At 37.8% G+C, this 21,542-nt stretch overlaps 1 protein-coding gene across 1 annotated transcript in view; it reads left to right on the forward strand.

The window, feature by feature from the left end:
- Positions 1 to 21,542, forward strand: part of CRB1 (crumbs cell polarity complex component 1) — a 282,876-nt gene that overhangs the window by 211,749 nt on the left and 49,585 nt on the right. Inside the window, 3 exon segments of the mRNA XM_049858461.1 lie at positions 7,288 to 8,244; positions 12,953 to 13,500; positions 15,299 to 15,464. Of these exon segments, the coding sequence (XP_049714418.1) occupies positions 7,288 to 8,244; positions 12,953 to 13,500; positions 15,299 to 15,464 (1,671 nt within the window).

Genomic DNA, 21,542 nt, shown 5'->3' on the forward strand with positions numbered 1-21,542 from the left:
GTAATATCTTTTCATAGCCATGGTGGCACAGTGTTTAAGCTCAGACTGTAGCCAAAAAGTCGGTAGTTCAAATCCACCAGCTGCTCCTTGGAAATCCTATGGGGCAGTCCTGCTCTGTCTTATAGGGTCTCTATGAATCAAATCAACTTGATGGCAATGAGTTTTTGGTTTGGATATTTCTCAGTGTTGTCTTGACTTACAGTATCATTTAATTTTTCACAAATTTATGTCTGACTTCATTAAATTTGTTAAGGGCAGGGGCTAGTTATTACTCCATGTTATCCACAGCACTTTACACAACGAAAATACTAATCAAAATTTGTTTATTTGATTTAATCTATAATATTGAGTTTTTATATCTAAAAATTCATGATTATTTCTCATTCAATGCCTTTTTCCTAAACCTTTGCTAAATTTTCTATTTTCTCTAACGTTCCCTGAGTTTGTTTCTCATATATTAGCCACACTTTCACTGGGAACTGTCAAGCACCAAAATGAATTATGAGAGAGACCAAAATGCAGAATGTCAAAATAAATACAGTTACCAAGCTTCTGGAATTGTGAAGTGTTTACTCCCTTCAAGGGCATGTGAAAATTCTTGAGAAGCAATCTGTAAAGAGATTTCTTTGGAGAGACTTGCTGCTGTGCTTTGAATTCTACTCCATCCCTCAAATTTAGGATTGGAAGCTATGTTCTAACCCCAGACAGAGTGAGAGCAGTTTCAAGGAGGTCTTCAATCTCACTTAGATGTTTTCTTCTTGGAAGAGGGGAGAAACGTAGACTAGATTCTGCACCTGCCTGAGAAATCTAAAGATGAAATGCCGTGACTATTAGCCTGAGTGCCTAAATGCACAGTACATAAGTGACATAAATGACAGTGGACAGTCAGGTAAATTTATCTGAACATACACGCAAAAAGAGCGTTTGGGTCTTTGATCAGAAGTATTTTAAATGTGTTGATATTTAATCACCTTGGGAATGTCATCGTTAATTCATTCATTCAAAAAATTCGTTACTGAGGGCCTACTGTGGGCCAGGCACTGTGCTATGGGTTAGACATGCATTGGTGGAAACAAACAAACTGTGCCCCTGCCCTTGTGGATCATACAGTCTAATGGGATTCCAGCATTAACACAATGCCCAAGTAAACCTGTCACGTAGCTAAAGCTATGCAATTTGTGGGGCATTGCACATGTCTTTACTTTCTAAATAGTCCCTCTCAGTGACCACAGTACTACTTGAATTTTGTCACTAGAGGGTCATTTCTTTGGTTATTGCTTTTTAGTAACAGCCAACACTTATTGAGAGCTTATTATATACCAACCAGTGTTATGAGCATTTTACATGCCTTAACTCAGTTGATCTAAAAAAAAGCCCTGTGATGTAAATAATATTATTAACCTCATTTTGTAGATAAGGAAACTGAGACACAGAAAGTGAATATAACTTTCCCAAGGTCACACAGCCAAGACAGAATTCAGACTCACACTACAAATACAGGAGCCTTTTGATTAAAAAAAAAAACAAAAACGTTTGGTCATAGAGTTAAATGATAAAGTAAGATACATATATTAATAATCACAGTAAATGCACTAAATTTTAAATTAAAAACAGTATCAGGCTGGATTTAGAAAGCTAGTCACATACTGGTTACAAGAGACACAACTCTAACAAAAGGTCTTGGGAAGCTCAAAAGTAAAATGACAGGGAAAATAAATTTACTAGGCAAACACTAGCCAAAAGAAACCAGGATTAGCTATATTAATTGCTGATAAAATAGATGTTAAGAATAAAAGGAGTTGCTACATCATGGTAAATATTCAGCTTAAGAAGGGGATGTTATAATTCTAAATTGATATGCATGTAATAAAGTATCCACCCATTAAAAAAGAAAAAACCCATTGCCGTCAAGTCAATTATGGCTCATAGCAATCTTATAAGACTGAGTAGAACTGCCCCATAATGTTTCCAAGGAGTGTCTGGCAGATCCGAAGTGCCAATCTTTTGATTAGCAGCCAAATGATTAACCACTGTGCAACCAGGCCTCCTAAAGTATCCACAGCATGTAAAAACCAAAAATGGTAGACTTAGAAAGAGAAATGACCAAACCCACCTTTGCAGTGAGATTTCGATGTGCATCTTCCAATCTTTGCTAGCTCAGGCAAGAAAAATACTAGTAAATATATAAAAATACACAACATATTGAACTCTTCTCCCAACAATTAGAGAATACACAATCCTTCCAACCATACATAGAATATTTATAAAAATTGACTACATTCAAGGCCACAAAAGGTCTTAACAAATTTCAAAGAATCTATTTCACACAGACCTCATTCTCCATCTACCGTGTAGTTGTTATAAATCAAAAGCAAGTAAGTCCAATACCGAAACCACCAAACCCAGTGCCGTCGAGTCTATTCTGACTCATAGCAACTCTATAGGACAGAGTAGAACTGCCCCATAGAGTTTCCAAGGAGCGCCTGGTGGATTTGAACTGCCGACCTTTGGTTAGCAGCTGTAGCACTTAACCACTATGCCACCAGGGTTTCCAAGTCCAATATATTTGAAAAAAACTAATGCACTTATTAAAAAAATCAATGGTGAAAAAGAAATCATAATAAGAATTTTAAAATAATTAGAACCGAACAATAATAAATATGCTAAAAATGAACACTTATACAATGGAGCAAAATTTACACAGAGATCATTTAAATGCTTACATTAAAAATGCAGAAATGGGTTAACTGTTTAAATTAAAAATTAGTAAAAGAACAACATATAAATTCGAAGAAAGTAATAGGAAGTATTGACGCAGTAAAAAGTATTGGAACAGGAATCACTGAATTATAAAACAATATGCGAATGAAGAGGATCAACGAAGGCAAAGATAGTATTTTTTTTTTCCAAGCTGGTAAAGTTGAAAAAGTCTTTGAATCTAGGGAAACATAGCAAAAATAAATGATGTTAGGAATAAATAAGCAGTCATAAATACAGATCTACAGCAAAGATTTTAAAAAGTTATAAGGAAATATCACAAACAAGCTTACAGCAATGAATTTGAGAGCTTAGATGAAATGAAAAAGCTCCTAGAAATATATAACCTAGAATACTGATAGAGGAAAAGATCATCTGAACAGTCCTACAATCATTAAAGGCATTAAATCAGTAATTAAATGTCTTAAAAAGAAAAAGGTAGACCCAGCTGGGTTTACAGAAGAGTTCTGCCAAACTTAGAGAAACAGATCATTTTAATTTGTAAAAATCTCTTTAAGACATCTAAAAATTATTTTTAAACGATGATCCAATTCTTTTAAAATGAATTACTGTATTAAGTTCGTTAGAAGGAAGACTTAGCATTACAAAGATTTGTTTCTCCAAATAATACTATTGATGCAATGCAATTCTAATTAAAATACCATCAGGTTATTTTCATGAACCCTGACAAGCTGATTCTAAGATGTCTTTGGAAGAACAAAATCTTCAGAATGGTCAAAACACTAGTGAAAAAAAAAAAACAACAGCTGAAGGGAGACACATTTCCTGCCAGACCATAAGAATTACACATGTATAATAATTAAGACAGTGTGGTACTGGGGTTGGTATAAAGTAGTTTTAGAGTGGGACAAAATAGAAAGCCCAGAAAGGGGTTAACTTGATACGTAACAGGAGTAACATTAAAGAATGATGGAGAAAGTAATACTCTTCAATAATGATGTAGGAATTATTGCATGTAGAAGATGAAATTGAATGCCCACCGCACGTCATATATAGCAAGGCAAGGTCTCTGTCTTCAGGAAACAAGTATGCCCCATTCTACACTCTACCTAAGAAAAGGCACACATTTCACACAATTTGTAGTCTGTCAAAAGAAGGATGGTGAAATCTTGAAATAAACTATATCATCTATGAGAAAACAATTTAGAAATGTATTTTTACATAGTTATTTCTGTTGTCTGAAAAATACAACTTAACATTATCAGCCTGGTTATTATAACTGCCTATTTCTTCCACTTTAATTCCAGCAATTTCTCCAGCTAGTAACTGCTTGTATCCACAAAAAGTCAGGCATACAACAATACAATACAGTTTGTTAAGAAATTAGAAATGGAGTGCATATTGGACAACAATTGAGCAAGAAGTTAAAAGTCCTGGATTCTGGTCTGCACTCTACTCCGTTAATGGTCTTGTGGTCTTGGATAAAGCAAAAATCATTAATCTATTCATGTATTCATTCTTCAAGGAATGAAAGCACACTGAATGGTTACTGTATATACAGCACTATAGTCCAAACCAACCAAACCTCTTGCCATTGAGTAGATTCTATAGCGACCCTATAGGACAGAGTAGAACTGCCCCATAGAGTTTCCAAGGAGTATCGGTTGGATTTGAACTGATGACCTATAGCACTTAACCACTACACCACCGGGATTTTCCAGTACTGGAAACCCTGGTAGTTTAGTGGTTAAGTGCTACGGCTGCTAACCAAAAGGTTTGCAGTTCAAATCCACCAGGAGTTCCTTGGAAACTCTACGGGGCAGTTCTACTCCGTCCTATGGGGCCTCTGTGAGTCTGAATCGACTCTACGACAGTGGGTTTGTTTTTTTGGTTTTTGGTAGTAGATATCAGGAAATCAGACACCAGTTCAAACAAGTCATATTTTTCTAGTACCTAGTTTGTTCTAGGCACTTTCAAATAGTGAATGAAGCAGATGGTGTCACTCTTGTTTTACACATGAAGAGACCTGTACTCAAGGAAGTGAAGACTTTTCCAAGGCGATACAACTAATAAATGTTAGGCCAGGAATTTGGCACCAGACTCCCTGACTCAAATTTGGTGCCTTAGCAAATACCCCAGAGTCCATTCATTCAAAGAGTCTTTACAAAACATTTAAACACTCCACAGGTATGCAGAAAGGGCTATGGCAGCACAGACAACAAAGTGGTTCTTTAACTATTTCAGCAAAGGATGATGGGTCAGAGAAAGTCTTCTTAAGTAAGAGGTATTATTTAGGTTTGCCAAGGGGGCCTGATGGTGCAACAGTTAATCACTCAGCTGCTAACTGAAAGGTTGGTGGTTTGAACCCACCCAGTGACTCTGAAGGACAAAGACCTAGAGATCTACTCCCATAAAGATTGCAGCCTAGAAAACCCTACAGGACAGTTCTACTCTGTCACATGGAGTCACTATGAGTTATATCAACTCAAAAGCATCTAACAACCACGACGATTTCAATTTGCCAGATGAGAAGGGGAGAAGAAGGAGCTGTGCCACAGCCCTTTGCTTTCTCCAGCCAGACTCATAGATCAGATTAGGTCACTTATCATTATCTGCAGAGGAGTAAGTGAGGGGATAGCAAGACAGTCAGGTGTGTTAAAGTGGTAAATCTCTCTCTATATGGAAGAAAATAGGAGAACTATTGCCCCTCAGGCTGGTTAAAAAAAAAAAAGGGGGAAGTATTAGTCTTTCATAATGAGAGATGCTATGTCAGTCTCAAAGTAAAAGCTCCTTAAGGAATTTTCAAGGGTAAATTCCACCATATGCTATTTTAGATTTATGAATTAATTTCAAACTCTAATCCCTGTATAAAATAAGACTGCTCCAGTTTTTTTTTTTTTTTTTAGTATGTATAACAAGCAGTTTGGGGCACCCCCTCCCCACCAAGAAGTTAATGAAACCTTTAACCCAGTGTGAGTTAAATGGATTCTGTTTGTTTTGATTGGGTCTGATTTTTTCTTCTGCTTTCATCATCCGTTTATTGTTGATCTTCTTTGCACCTCTCATGATTATTCCTTACTGGACTGTGGTAGAATTGCTGCTATTATTATTAGAATTTTAGTTTTTTTATCTTTAGTTTGTCAGTCTGTAGTTGCTTCAGTTGAAAGTTTAAATAAACATAATAGAAAAGCTATATTTCTATGGAGACTGTCTGCATCCAGTTTATTCTTCTGGATGCCTTTCCAAGTTACTTTTCATTGGAATTGGCAATTCTCTACTTGTGTGTTGCTGTAACTTTCTGTCTGTCGGATCAGAGATCAATTGATCAGCTGTACTGAGGCTGCTAGAAAAGTTTTATACTCTCCTCTTTGTTGCAGAAGCTGTTCTTCAATTATACCCTGTTTAGCAAAAGATAACCTGTTGGACATAGTTTTGAATCCTATGAAACTTCCTGTCTATTGATACTAAACACACCATTTGACCACAGCACCCTGGGTTGCTTGTCTGTTTGTTGTCTTACCATTTCATGTAGACAAAGGCATAGAGGCTCGAGTCAAATTGACGCATTGCAGAAACTAGATAGAAATTTGTGATTACAGTATCAATTACGTAAATGAAGAGGTAGTTTAAGGTCAGATTGTATCAGTGCTTTTGATTTTAAAGGTCAATCTTCTTAAGCCTTCGTTTCTTCTGTGAAATAGGTCTAAGATTACTTGCCCAGAAAATCTCAGTAGATATAAGGAGCATAAATAAATAATGTAGATGAAATTGGTAAAACCATGAAGTGCAAACCATATGTAAATTTTTGTTATCAGTATTTGTTCATTTGAACATCATTGGAAAAGCAATGACTATCACTCTTAAACAGTGTTTGATTTCTTCTTGTGGATTTGATTAAATGAATTGTCATAATTCTCTAATTAGATATCTTTCTTTTACTTGAAACTAGGAAAAAGACTAAACAAAAAAAGTGAATTAAAAAATATAAGCAGGAGCTTGTTATGGATTACAGTTCACAGTTCATGGGTTGAGGAAATGGCACCTCCCTTCCACTGACCTCAGAAGCCCTCCATGGTAGTCTAAACCGTAGGGACTAAGGGGAGCTACAAATAAAATAGAAGGCAAAATCACTGTTTCCAAGTGGAATATAAAGAAATTAACAGCCCAGAACAGGATAAAACAATATCTGAGAAAGGATTCCCCAAATAATGATTTGTACCTGGCATCACTGCCAAGAGCAATACTTTTCCTTATTCCTGATTCATTTTTATAACATCAGTGCTATCTGACATGATAGCTAACCTGGGCCAACCACTGTATTTGACGAATTACCTACTTCTACAGGAAGAATCCCAAGATCTGCCATGACCATACTGCTTCTCAAAACACATATGCGAGATGATATAATCTATTTTAGCATCCCTTAATGACTATTTACACATACCCTTATTATCGTCCTAAGCGTAATCTACATCTTTACTTGCACAAAATCACACATGAAAGTTATGTAAAACCTCTATTTCTGATCTGAATATACATAATTCCAGTCTATTCTTTATTATGTTACAGGAATCCACTGTGAAGGGGACATCGATGAATGTTCTTCAAACCCTTGCCAAAATGGTGGTACTTGTGAAAACTTGCCTGGCAGTTATACTTGTCATTGCCCATTTGGTAACTATTCTGGAATGTTTTTTGGAGGAGAGGACTGTTCTGATATTCTCCTGGGCTGTACCCATCACCAATGCCTCAATAATGGAACATGCATCCCTCACTTTCAAAATGGCCGGCATGGATTCAGCTGCCTTTGTCCATCTGGCTACACGGGGTCACTGTGTGAAATTGGCGCCACACTTTCTTTTGAGGGCAATGGCTTCCTGCGGGTCACAGGTGGCTCAGTTACAACCAAGGGCTCAGTTTGTAACACTGCCTTTAGGTTTCAGACTGTTCAGCTAAAAGTACTTCTACTTTTCCGAGGTGACAGGGACACGTTTGTGAAGCTCGAGTTGCTGAATGGTCACCTTCACTTAGCAATTCAAGTCAATAATCAGTCAAAGGTGCTTCTGTACATTTCCCACAACACCAGCGATGGAGAGTGGCATTCCGTGGAGGTAACACTTGCAGATGTTGTGACCCTTACCTTACTGGACAACTCCTGCGCAAAGGAATGCATCGCTAAGGCGCCTTCTCCATTTGAAAGGGATCAACACATATGTGCTTTTCAAAACTCCTTTTTGGGTGGTTTACCAATAGAAGAGACTGGCAATGGTGATGTTCTCATTAACACCTATCACGTACTATCTGCACCTTCGTTTGTAGGCTGTCTCCAAGACGTTAAGATTGATTTGAATCACATTACCTCAGAGAACATTTCATCTAGCTCGTCATTAAACGTCAAGGCAGGCTGTGTGAGAAAGGATTGGTGTGAAAGCCAACCTTGTCAAAACAGAGGACGCTGCACCAACCTGTGGCTTGGTTACCAGTGCGATTGCCCCAGGCCCTACACAGGCCTGAATTGTCTAAGAGGTGAGAGAAACCTGGGCAGCTGGGAGCACTGAGGCTCAGGGCAGAGCAGCAACTGCCGTCGGAGCCAGTCTGCTTCACCCATTATGAAACACGATGAGCCCCAGAACCTCTGCTGCTGGCTTCCCACTGCTGAGAAAAAAGAATAGGGTAGCAATATGCATTAATTAATTTTGAGTGGATCTGTGAGACATCAAGGTTTCAATCTTTCGAAGAAGTAAACAAATAAGCTTGTAGCTTATAAAACGCTATTACAATTTTACCATTTGCTGGGAGTCGGAGATTTAGTGTAAATCTTGTTTGAAAGTGAAATAATCTTTTAGAGTAAAGGGCTTAAGACATGAAACTAGTCAATACCAAGTCCAAGCATAATGTCTGGGGCATATTAGGTTCTCAGTAAATAATCATTTCCTTGCTCTTCTTTCTATGCCACTCACACTTGTTCCAAAGTGTGTTTAAGTTAAGCACTTTTACAAACCAGCTTTATTCAAAAGTAAGGTTGCATTGGAAAAACATATTCTAGGTAGATGTCTTAAAAGGAAAGAAATGAGAGAGAGGGAAAGAAAAGGAAAACATGGAAAGTAACAACGGTGAAACTTGATGGATGCCATAAAATAATTGATCTAATTTCCCTAGCAAACTACCTCTTGAAATCTATTTCAAAATCTGTAACTTCCAACATCATTCCAGAGATTGCTGTTGATAGTGATCAATACGTACCTGCTTCTTTTTATTAGTATCATGTATTGACAAAGTCTGAGAGGTAAATGCAACAGACTGCTTTGAAGTTCAACTGTAATTTACCCCATGATATTAGAGTAACTAAAAGTAGAACATCTGGTAAAGAGTCTTCTCTGCTTTATATGAAGTAAAATTAAAACCAGTCTTAGCCTAAACCCTTATTCCCATGTATGAATTGCTAAGAATTATTAGAACCTATTCACGGGTTTCCCCCCAACACAATATTCATTACAAATCATGGACCTGTCTGACAATGAAATATGGCATCTACTGGCTCTATGTAATATTTTAAATAGAATGCCAAGTTGTTTCATGATTTTTTTTTTTTTAAAGGAGAAGAGGGGAAATTATGCTGAGGCTATGTTCACTTCTTGAAGAAAAATTTAATTGACCCAAGGCAATATTTTTACTACATATACAAAATAACAAACAGATGCTGACTCACTTTGACTGGCTTCCAGATGCAGTGACCCATGAGGTTAAAACAGACCATGGTGATGCTAACTGTCCTCCTAAATAGATTCAAGAGATTCCAGTTCAGTGGGTTCTGGTTTTCTTTGGTTTATTTTCTTCCAACTGGGAAAATCATGAACTTTTTTAACCAAGTTCCTGAGTTGTTCACTCTTCCCCCCTACCCTTCGGTTTCCTTATTCCCCACACTATTTGAAACTCTTTAAGCCTCATGAAAAATGCTTGACTTCAGAGGATTACTTTATAGGGAGGAATTTCTGTAAAATCTTTTCTTCCTGAAAATTCTTGGTATAGGTGTAAGGAAAATGATATTTTCCATATCACCTCTTAGTCCTAAAATTAAAATATTCTGTATTTGCTAGCATCTTTGAAGAGTTTTTACTGGGGATTTAAACTCATTACAAAAGATAATTCTAAGCCTTAATGAGAACATGGAGTGTCTCTGTTACTGAACATGTTACACATACAGAAGGGAGAGAGGAGATGTACTCAAAAGCACCAAAGGCAAACTTTACCCAATTTGTGATTTTGGCTCAGTGTTTCCCAACCTTGGTAACATCTTGCAATGAGCAAGCCAACTGGATAGAGAATTTTGTTGGCTGAATAAATATGAAAGTCTTAGGACTCCCAAAGTCTCAAAGATTTTTTAAAAATCCTCAAATCTCAATAAGAAGGGTTCCGTGAAGTGTTTCTCAATAGTTAGTTCCCAGAAATTTCTACAAGGTCATCCCAGCACATCTTACTGTGTTGACTGTGTATAAGAACATGGAGCTTCCACGCTACTGTTCATAATGAGTGCATTCTCCCTTTGAAGAGTTTGATTTGTAGAGGCAATTTACATGTTTTATGTTCAGCCATACACTTAGAATTTGTGAGTCTCATACACTTAGAATTACAGTCCCTTAGATATAGAAGAAGGAGCCCTGGTGGCACGGTGGTTAAGTGCTTGACTGCTAACCAAAATGTCAGCAGTTCAAGCCCACCAGCCACTCCACGGGAAAAAGATGTGGCAGTCTGCTTCTGTAAAGATTTAGTCTTGGAAACCCTATGGGACAGTTTTACTCTGTCCTGTAGGATTGCTATGAGTCGGAATCAACTCCACGGCAATGGGTCAGGTATAGAAGGGGTTTTGTTCCGTGACTTAATTTTTTACACTGTTGTGCCCGCCCAAGTGTAGTGGTCCAAACCTCTCCTTAAACATCTCTAGGAATGAAGAACTCACTCTTTTTATCTTGCCAGAAATTTCCAAAAAATGTTTTCTGATATTGGATTAAAATATGATTATCCACAGCTTTCATTCATTGGCAGTATTTTAACTCTTGAAACCATTTTAATATAAATCTTGCACCTTTTCTTACGTTTGAAGAAAATGTGAGAAAATTTGATATTGAAATCTTACATTTGAAGAAAAGTACTTTGTACCATCCATGCCATCACTTCTACATGCCAAACATCTCCATGCTTTCGTAATATTTTCCATATGACATAGTTTTCAGACATTTCATCAACTGATTTCTTTCTCTGGAATAAAGTTGCATATCTATGTTTCTCCTACGACGGCAATACACAGTAGCATGTGGCTATAACCTGCCTTGTTCCAGATAATGTTCTTATATTTTTCAGCCTAAGATTACATTTACCTTTTGGCAGCCACATTCCATGATTGGCTCACTTTGAGTCATTCTCACTCACGGTGCCCCAGAGTCCTATTTCTCCCACTCTAAACCAATGAAGAAATTTAAATCTGAGTGACTTTTATTTCTTATAAAATTTCATCCTGTATTCCATCAGTCATTAACATTTGAAGTTATTTTTCATTTGTATATGTAGTCCCTCTTCATGACATGTCAATAACAAACATGAGAATCATCACTTCCATGTCTACAGCCAAGCCATGTGTGGCTTCAGATCTTTCTAACATCATTTAGCAAATCACACTCTGACTACTTGCTTGTGATTTCTGAAGAATAGGGTTGCTGGAGAGTCGAGCTTCTGAGAGAAAAAAAGAAAACAGTTTTTATGTCCTGTCTTTTAATCTGGATCCACAAAGTGATGCTTCAGGCAACCCAGGATGACCAGCAGGGACCCCACACCCCTCAGGCTGAGTGATTCAGTGCACATACCCAAACCTCAGGAGCTTCAAGAGCCAAGTTTTCTTATTAAGTATTTTATCTCATATGAAAGTGCTGCCATGTATTCAGAGATTTTAACCTCTTCAAAGGGGTTATTTTATCTATCAGTACACTTTGAAAGCTACCTGCAGTTGCCTAGAGCAGGTGGTCTCCAAATGCAGATTCAAAACACAATGTTCCTGTAGGAAATCAAGTCAGAGTTCTGAAAATATAGCCTTTTACACAGGGGATCTTAGAACACAGATGGTTGCCTAAGCAGTCTCACTATAGTTCAGCTGAACTATGTCTTACCTTTGCCCAAACTTTAAATGGACAATAAGATGACATTTCAACATGCCAGAAAAGGTTTTTTTTTTTTTTTAATTCAGATTAAAAAAAAAAAAACCCAGTGCCGTCGAGTCGATTCCGACTCATAGCGACCCTATAGGACAGAGCAGAACTGCCGCATAGAGTTTCCAAGGAGCGCCTGGCAGATTCGAACTGCCGACCCTTTGGTTAGCAGCCATAGCACTTAACCACTATGCCACCAGGGTTTCCTTATTCAGATTAGGATGTAAAAACTTGAAGATTGTAATATCCTTAAGATAACACCTTTGTCGAGTTCACCAATGACCTCTAGATTGCAAAATTCAGTGGTCATTTGACAGTCCTGATCTAACCTGACCTATCAGCAGCAGATGACAGAGTTGAACACTCCTCCCTCCTGAAAAATCTTTCTGCACTAGGCTATGGGACATTACTCTCTTGGTTCTCTACCTATCTCACTGGCTGCCCTTTCTTCATCTACTTTACCTCCAAATGCCTAGTGGCTAGAGGGTCAGTTCTTGTACCTCATCTTTTCTCTATATATATTCACTTCCTTGGTAATCTCATACAGTCTTTTGGCTTTAACTACCACATATACACTGATATATTTGAAAGTATTATTGCAAGCCCATAACATCTCCCTTGAACATCTATATTCACTTGCTTACTTGGCAGTTGCACCTGGATATCTAAATTAAAAAAAAAAAAAAAGTTTCCATCAAGTTGATTCCAACTTATGGTGATCCTCTGTGTTACAGAGTACACATGTTCCATAGGGTTTTCTTGGCAATAACATTTACAGAAGCAAATAGCCAGGCTTTTCTTTCATAGCACTGCTGGGTGGGTTTGAACTGCCAACTTTGAGGTTAGCAGTTGATTGCAATGTAGTGATTTTCAGAATGAAACTTAGAAGTTCAGAAAATGAGGCCAAATTCACATACTATTGAATAAGCCTGTCCTGAACTCAAAAGTATATATGTCATTTTCACCTTCTGCTCCTTCTTACTTGTGAGATTTAAAATGTTTCTTCTTGTTTCCCCTCCTCTATTTTGATATTAAAGAGTATGTGTCAGGCAGATTTGGCCAGGCTAACTCCACTGGATATGCTGCTTTTAAACTCGTCAAGAGTTACAGAGAAAACTTCACTCTCTCCATGTTTGTTCGAACACGTCGACCATCAGGCTTGCTTCTAGCTATGGAAAACAGCACCTATCAATATATCCGTGTCTGGCTAGAGCACGGCAGACCAGCAATGCTGACTCCAAGTTCTCCCAAAATAGTAGTAAGATTTGTTCTTAATGATGGAAATGCCCACTTGATATCTTTGAAAATCAAGCCAAATAAAATTGAACTGTATCAGTCTTCACAACATCTAGGATATATTTCTTCTCCTACATGGAACATCCAAAAAGGAGATGTTATCTACATTAGTGGCCTGCCTGACAAGCAAAAGACTGAAGCTAATGGTGGGTTCTTCAAAGGCTGTATCCAAGATTTAAGATTAAACAACCAAAATCTGGAATTCTTCCCAAATTCAACCAACCATGCAACCCACAATCCAATTCTTGTCAATGTTACTCGAGGCTGTCCTGGAGACAACACCTGCAAGGTAGGATTATTCATACCAACTATTTTCATGTTCCATGCTAAATTTTTACTTTAACTGTACCAGCTTATTAAAACTACTGTTTGTATATGAAGACAATATTACTAGCCCACCAGCAGTAGCATAATTCTTTGTCAATATTTTCCAGGCAGTACTGAGGGACTTATTTTGAGTCATAAAGTCACGGAGGCATTAGTGGTTCAATGTTAGAATTCTCCCCTTCCACCCGGGAGTCCCAGGTTCTATTCTCAGCCCATGTACCTGTCTGTCAGTGGAGGCTTTCATGTTGCTATGATCCTGAACAGGTTTCAGCAGAGCTTCCAGACTAAGACAGACTGGGAAGAAAGGCCTGGCAATCTACCTCTGAAAATCAGCCAGTGAAAACCCTATAGGTCACAACAATCCTTTCCACCATCAATCATATGGATGGCACAGGACAGGGCAGTGCTTGGTTCCATTGTGCTTGGGGGCTATATGAGTCAGGGGCCCACTGGACAGCATCTAACAAGAACAATAATAAAAACATAGCCTTGAACTTATCGGCATCACGGTCTATTTAACCAACCAAGACACCTTCAGCAGCATGCTTCCCTGACCTCCATAACAACCAGATTACTCAAGGAGTATTAGTATTTTATTTTCTTAAACCCTTGATGGCAGCCCAGAGATTTAACTGAGTTAACACTTTTTAGGAGACACCATTAACTTTATCTTAAATGTCCAGCTACTGTTTTGCATTTTTATTAAGCCAACAAGAAAAAATGATCTGAGAAATAGCTTTCTTATGGTAGCTGGATTTGACATCCTCTAAAATAATTTTCCAGAGCACGTGCTTTACTTTATCTCAGCAATCTCTTCCAAAACCTGCTTAAATATATGAATTGGCCAGCTCTGCATGGCCTTTCAAAGGAAAACACATTTATATTTGTGGAACATTTATTGAGCTCCAACTACTGCCACGCACTATGCTTGTTGCTGAATTTACAAAATGAATTATTGTTAACATTATTATAGGAGTATGTTCAATGTGACAAGCACTGTTTTATATCAATTAATTCATTTAATTCTGTTAAAGAACTGCTGTATTAAGTAGGCATTATTATCATCCCTCATTTACAATATTTACACTGACCACCACCATTTACATTATTTACAGATAAAGGAACTGAAGTTTAGAAATTTTATGTAACTATGTGAAATACATGGTGAATAGTGGAGCAGAGATATACAGTCTGGGCTTTCAGAAATTCTTTTGTAAATATTTTTATTTTGAATAATTTATAAGCAACCTTGTGAGAACTAAAATAACAATAGTATGTCTCTGATTTAGAGGCAGAACAAACTGGGTGAGGGACTTAGGGGTGTCCCTGAATTAGGACCTGGAAGATCTAGGTACCAAGCTTCGTTATTTGACTTCTTTATAAAATCTTGGGTAGTTAGAAGGGCCTCAGCTTCCTCAACTGTAAAAACAGAAATGATAATACTTATCTTAAATGATAGTTAATGTACGTAAAAGTACCTGGTAATTTGTAAATTATGAAGAATATTGTTACTCCTTTCAGAATCCTCCTTATGTAGTAGTAGGTCATCAATTTGACACAACCTTTCTCTCTGCCTTTCTCCTTTCTGCCCTCTCTCTCACTTCTAGAAACGAGTTGGCAGTAGTAGCAGTAAGTCTTACTCTTCTATTTCTTCATAAAATGTAAAGATGTAAGAGAATTGGCACTTGAAAATATCGTCTTCAACATTTTGATATATAGTCACCAGTGATTTTTATGCCTATGATTTCTCTTCTGCTTAGTCCAACCCCTGTCACAACGGAGGTGTTTGCTACTCCATGTGGGAGGACTTCTCCTGTTCCTGCCCTCCAAACACAACTGGGAAAGCCTGTGAGGATGTTCAGTGGTGTGAACTCAGCCCATGTCCTCCAAAAGCCCAGTGCCAGGTGGTGCCTCAAGGATTTGAGTGTAGGTAGAGTTCAAACATATCATCCATCCGGTTTAATTGGGTGTTTCAATTTTTCCAGGAAGAAACACAGAAAAGAATGCAGAACGAAACCAGCTTATTGAAGAAAATTATGGCTCTTTCCCCTAATCTGAGTATAAAATGAACTCCATAGGCCTCTTGCCTCATCCCGCCCCTGGATGTCTGGGTGGGAAATGGGAGCGGTAACCTAACTTAGATCCTTAACCATTTAAAGCTTATTTCTGAAGAAAGAATTAACCAAATAATGACTGGCTTCTAACCCCCTCATTATTGGGAATACAGAGTACTTGGGCTAGGGTCAGCTGCCTGCCATTTATCAACTCAGGCCTTAGGCAATTCACTTAACTTCCATAATGGGAAGCATCCTCACCTGTAAAATGAGGATTACAAAGTCCGCTTGATGGGTTTCTTTGTGGTGATCATACAATCTTATGTCTAAAGAGCCAAACACATTAGGCGCTCTATTAACATTTGGTGTTAATATTTCGGTAGTCCTTGGGTGGTGCAAACAGTTAACAGGCTCAGCTGCTAACCAAAAAGTTGGTGCTTTGAACCCACCCAGAGACATCTTGGAAGAAAGACTTCAAAAAATCCGCCATTGAAAACCCTATGAAGCACAGTTCTACTCTGACACACATGGGTCGCCATGAGTTGGAATCAACTGGCCAGCAGCTGGACTAGTACTACTATTTCCCTCAATCTGGAATATTTTCCTGCATAGCTTTGGTATGACAGAACACAATTTTCCAAATGTTAGCAATTTGGGCATCATATTCACAATTTTTGACTATTGTGAAGGATCATTATACTAAGTAGCTACACCATTATACTCTTTCTCTCCCACTTCAAATAATGCAGAGCCCAATCTATAGCAAACCCTTTATGATTGCATTGAATTCTAATTGCGTTCCCTTTTTCAGGAGCCCTGGTGGCACAGTGGTTAAGAGCTCGGCTGCTAACCGAAAGGTCGGCAGTTCAAATGTACCAGCTGCTCCTTGGAAACCCTCTGGGGCTGTTCTACTCTGTCCTATAGGGCACTATGAGTCATAACCAACTCGACAGCAATGGGTTTTCAACATTATTTCCCTTTTTCTAAGATTTCGCTGCTAAAATTTTTCTCACTCTTCGGCATCATCCATTTTCCCATAAGCATATAAACTCACTGTCAAATCTCCTCATGACAAAAAAGTTGCCTTGATTCTCTTTCCCCCATCCCCACCAGCTACCAACCCATTTCTCTGCTTCCTTTTGTGGTGAATCCCATCTAAAAAGTTGTCTTCAATACGTATATGATGTTTCACTCTATTTTCACTTTAACTGCATTCTATCAGGCTCCAGCACACCACCACTAGTCCCATCTTGAAATGTCTTAACCCAGAGCTTCACAGATTACCTTCATCACTTCCTTCAGGTTTCCGCTCAATATCCACTCACCTGGCTTTATTTTTCTTCATATCTCTTACCACACCTTAGTATTTTGTTATATATGTATTTGTTTATTTGTTTATCATCTCTCTCCTCACCTGAATATAAGTTTCCTAAGAGAAAGAAATTTTCTAGATTGTTCCCTTGTTACTCTTAGCACTAAAAATGATGCCAAACATATAATAGGGTTTCAATGAACACTTGTTAAATGAATAAATTCACTTACTGTTTTTCATCAAATGAACTCAGCATTTTCACCTGACTGCTGTGGACATTAAGTAGTTATCTGCTTACAATAAATACATATCATAAAATACCTCGGAAAACGATGCTCTAATGTAATGTATTAGAATTAGAGAACAGAATGACCTGAATTCCTTAGCAACAATAGCCTATTTAGAATAAACTCCAGTAACTGAGGAAAAGAGAAAAATGTATCTAGTTTTTGTTTATATATTTTAATATGTATTAAAAGTATATGAAATATATTCTATATATACATAAAAAGTTTCCTAGAACATATTTACTTGGTTTCATATTTAAGAATACATATTATGCATGTACATAAAGCATGATGAGCTGACATAAACAATATAACATGATTTCTAATATGGCACAGAATTTTAAATACAAACTTTTCCATTTTCTACTGTAAAAATGACTTCTACAGTTTATTAAGTCTAAGAACTCAGCTGCTAACCAAAAGGCTAGTAGTCTTAATCCACCAGCCGCTCCTTGTAAACCATACACGGGCAGTTCTACTCTGTCCTACAGGGTTGCTATAAATTGGAATGGATCGACAGCAACGGGTTTTTTGGGTGGTGCAAACAGCTAAGCGCTGGAAAGCTTAACTGTCCAAATCCACCCAGAGTCGCCTGGGAAGACAAGGTCACAGACTTGAAAACTCTGTGAAGTGGTTCTACTTTGCACACATGAGGTCGCCATGAGTTGGAACCAACTTTACAGCAACTAACAACAGCAAACAGTTTATTAATTATCAACCTTTTTGACTTAAATGGTAAGTCGTGAATTCCAGCAGTGTTTTACAAAGGGCTTTAAATCGTTTTGAACCTATTCAAGAAGAACAGACAATAGGATTTCTAAAAACAGTGGCAGCCCAAAAACAACGTCTCTGATGTACACTGCTCTTCAGTGACACAGAAAACATTTTAAGGTTTGGGCATACGTGTATCAGAAGGAAGTGGTGTGATTTCTCACCTTTACTGCATTGCTGCTGCAAAAAGAGTAGAAAGTCTGGCTCTGACCCTCCAAAATCCCAGTAACATTTTTTTTTTTTTAATATGACAGCTTAGTGAACAGAGAAAATTTAAATTAAGAGGAGGGGTAAAGTTTTCCTAATTGACAGGCATGAATGCCAGAATTCACTTTTGCTACTTTGAATAATTTCAATTTGATGTGATCTTATAACCCGGTTGTATTTTTCTTCAAGTAAAATATTTCAAGAAGATTAGGTCCCCTAGAACAACATACTCTCTGGAGTACAGCTCACAGCATTACCCTGAGTTTGTTTTGGGGTTGTTAATCATCCCTTTCTCTGTTTCCTATCAGAAAACCTAGACTTAAAAATTTACAACCTACCTTAGACACAGGTGTGTTTATTATGGCAACGTTCCCTGAACAAAAGGCAAAATAGAAAGTTTGTTATGGGTGTTGTAGTTTAGACCCAGATCACAAGAAGTGATTTCAGTGTTATCAGCAATATTAGCAAAGCAAAATTTTTATCTAGAATTATAGAAGTGCTCTTCCTTTAGGAGTTGTAGGGCTAATGAGACTTATCATTCTAACATTTACTTAAAATATTTAATGAGACACTTGTTGCTTTTTCCCTTTCCAGCTCCTGACTCAAAACCAGATAGAAACAACACCACAATCAAAACAATAAAATCAAGTGAAATTTTAACCCAAACCAATGACACACATGAATTTTGTCCTGCTATGGTTTCTAAACATTATCTCACTTTCCAGAATAAAGGATGGAGGAGTTTTATACATTATTCATTTAGTCAGTGTTTACTGAGGACCTACTATATGTCAGACAAGGTCCTAGACACAAGGATTTAGTGATAACCTAGGCGGAGAAAATCTCTGATCCCATAAATCTTGTGTTCTAGTGCAAAAAGACAGTCGAAAAATAAGTAGGCAAACAAATGATGTAATTTCAAATGAAGACAAATGCTGTAAAGAAAATAAAGCAGAGAATAGTATAGAGAGAGGTTGTAGAGAGAGAGCTATTTCAACTTGGATAGTCAGGAAATGCTTCCCAGAGGAGGTGGCATTTGAACAGGTATTAATGTGGAGAAAAAGCCACATGTGGGAAGATTTGGGGGAAAAATATTCTGGGAGTATGTCACAGCAGCAAAAGACCTAGGCTGTGAACAAACTTGGTGTCTTCAAAGAAAGGCAAAAAGCTTTTGTGGCTGTGGCATAGAATGAGGAAAAGTGTGGTGGAAAATGGGACTGAAAAGCTAATCAGAGGTCAGGTGAGATATACTCTTCTAGGCCTTAGGACTTCATTCTGGATATGATGGCGACTAATTTTAATAGGTGGTGTTGAACTAACAAGTGGTTGTTATCTTGATCTGCAGGGCAATGGAAGCAGAGACACTAAAAAGAAATTATTTTTTATCAAAGATGCTGGTGGTTGAGTGGGGTGCCCCAAAAGTGGGGCAAAGATAGAGTTTTAAGATCAAATGCTACTGACCGCTGAAATAAGAGTAGAGAATTCTCTATTGGATGAGTAGCATGTAGGTCACTGTGATCCTGACAAGAGTGAATTCAGCAAAGCAATGGGGACAAAAGCTTGAGTGGCATATTTTGAAGAGAGAATAGGGTATGATAAAGTGGGGATGATGAGGGTATATCTTCTGGAAAAAACAAGAAATGGGGAAATAGCAGAAGGGGGGATGAGTCAGGGTAGTGCTTTTGGGTCTTATGTGTATTTTTATTTTTTAAGGTGGGAGTAATTACAAAATATTTGTATACCGAAGGAAACAATAAAAAGAGAAAAATGATGATGCAGGGCAGAAAGAGAATACATGTAGGAACAATGTCCTAGAAAGGGGGAAAATAAATGACAGCTAATGCATGAGTGGAGGAGTTGACCTTCAGTGGGAGTAAGGACAGTTCATCTATTCTAATGGGGAGGAAGGCAGAGTGCACCCAGGTGCTCTTAGATATACTGATTTGGTGGAAAGCTGAGGCAGTTCTCCTTTCTCATATTTTCTCAAGAAAATGTGAAAGGAGACCATCAGGTGAGTTAGAATTAAATATTTCAGGACTTAAAGAAGACGTGGCCCTAAAAAGATAAAATACTTAGGAATAAATCTAACCAGGGACATAAAAGGCCTATACAAAGAAAATTACAAAACAGTATTGCAAGAAACCAGAAGAGACTTACATAAATGGAAAAACGTACCACGTTCATGGATAGGAAGACTCAACATTGTGAAAATGTAAATTCTACTCAAAGCGATATACAAATATAATGCAATCCCAATCCAAATATTAACTTTAACAGCACTCTTTAATGAGATGGAAAAACTAATCATCAACTTTAAACGGAAAGGAAAGAGGCCCTGGATAAGAAAGCAGTATTGAAGAAAAAGAACTAGGAGGCCACACACTAACTGATCTCAGAACTTGCTCTACCAAACCCATTGCCACTGAGTCGATTCCGACTCATAGCGACCCTATAGGACAGAGCACAACTGCCCCATTGGGTTTCCAAGAAGCGGCTGGTGGATTTGAACTGCCAACCTTTTGGTGGGCAGCTGTAGCTCTGTGCCACTGTGCCATCGGGGCTCCACACATGCCTCATACTACCTGATCTTAAACCTACTATACAGCCATGGTATTCAAAACAGCCTGATCCTGGTACGATGACAGACACACAGACCAATGGAACAAAATTGAGAACCCAGATATAAATACATCCACTTATGGTCAGCTGATCTTTGACAAAGGACCAAAATCCATCAAATGGGGAAAAGACAGCCTTTTTAATAGATGGTGCTGGTAAAACTGGATGTCCATCTGTAAAAAAATGAAACAGGACCTGTACCTCACATCGTACACATAAACTGACTCAAAATGGATCAAATACCTAAATATAAAACCTAAAATGATAAAGATCATGGAAGAGAAAATAGGGACAAAGCTAGGGGCTCTAATACACAGCATAAATAGAACTCATACCATAACTAACAATGCACAAACACAGGAATATAACCTAGATAACTGGGAGCTCCTAAAATTATACACTTATGCTCATCAAAAGAATTCCCCAAAAGAGTAATAAGAGAACCTACAGACTAGGGAAAAAAAAAAAATTGGCTACAACATATTCAACAAGGGTCTAATCTCCAAAATCTATTGAATAATTCAACAGCTCAATAACAAAAAGATAAATAATCCCGTTAACAAATGGGCCAACAATATGAACAGACACTTCACCAAAGACAGCTAACAGACACGTGAGAAAATGGGTATTAGCCATTGTATTTGTTACTAAGTACCCTTAATTTGGTTCCACCTTGTAGTGATTCTACGTACAACAGAACGAAACTCTGCCCAGTCCAGTGCCATCCTCACAGTCCTTGCTACGTCTGAGCCCG

Source organism: Elephas maximus, chromosome 18 (assembly GCF_024166365.1).
Source record: "Elephas maximus indicus isolate mEleMax1 chromosome 18, mEleMax1 primary haplotype, whole genome shotgun sequence".
Lineage (NCBI taxonomy): Eukaryota > Metazoa > Chordata > Mammalia > Proboscidea > Elephantidae > Elephas > Elephas maximus.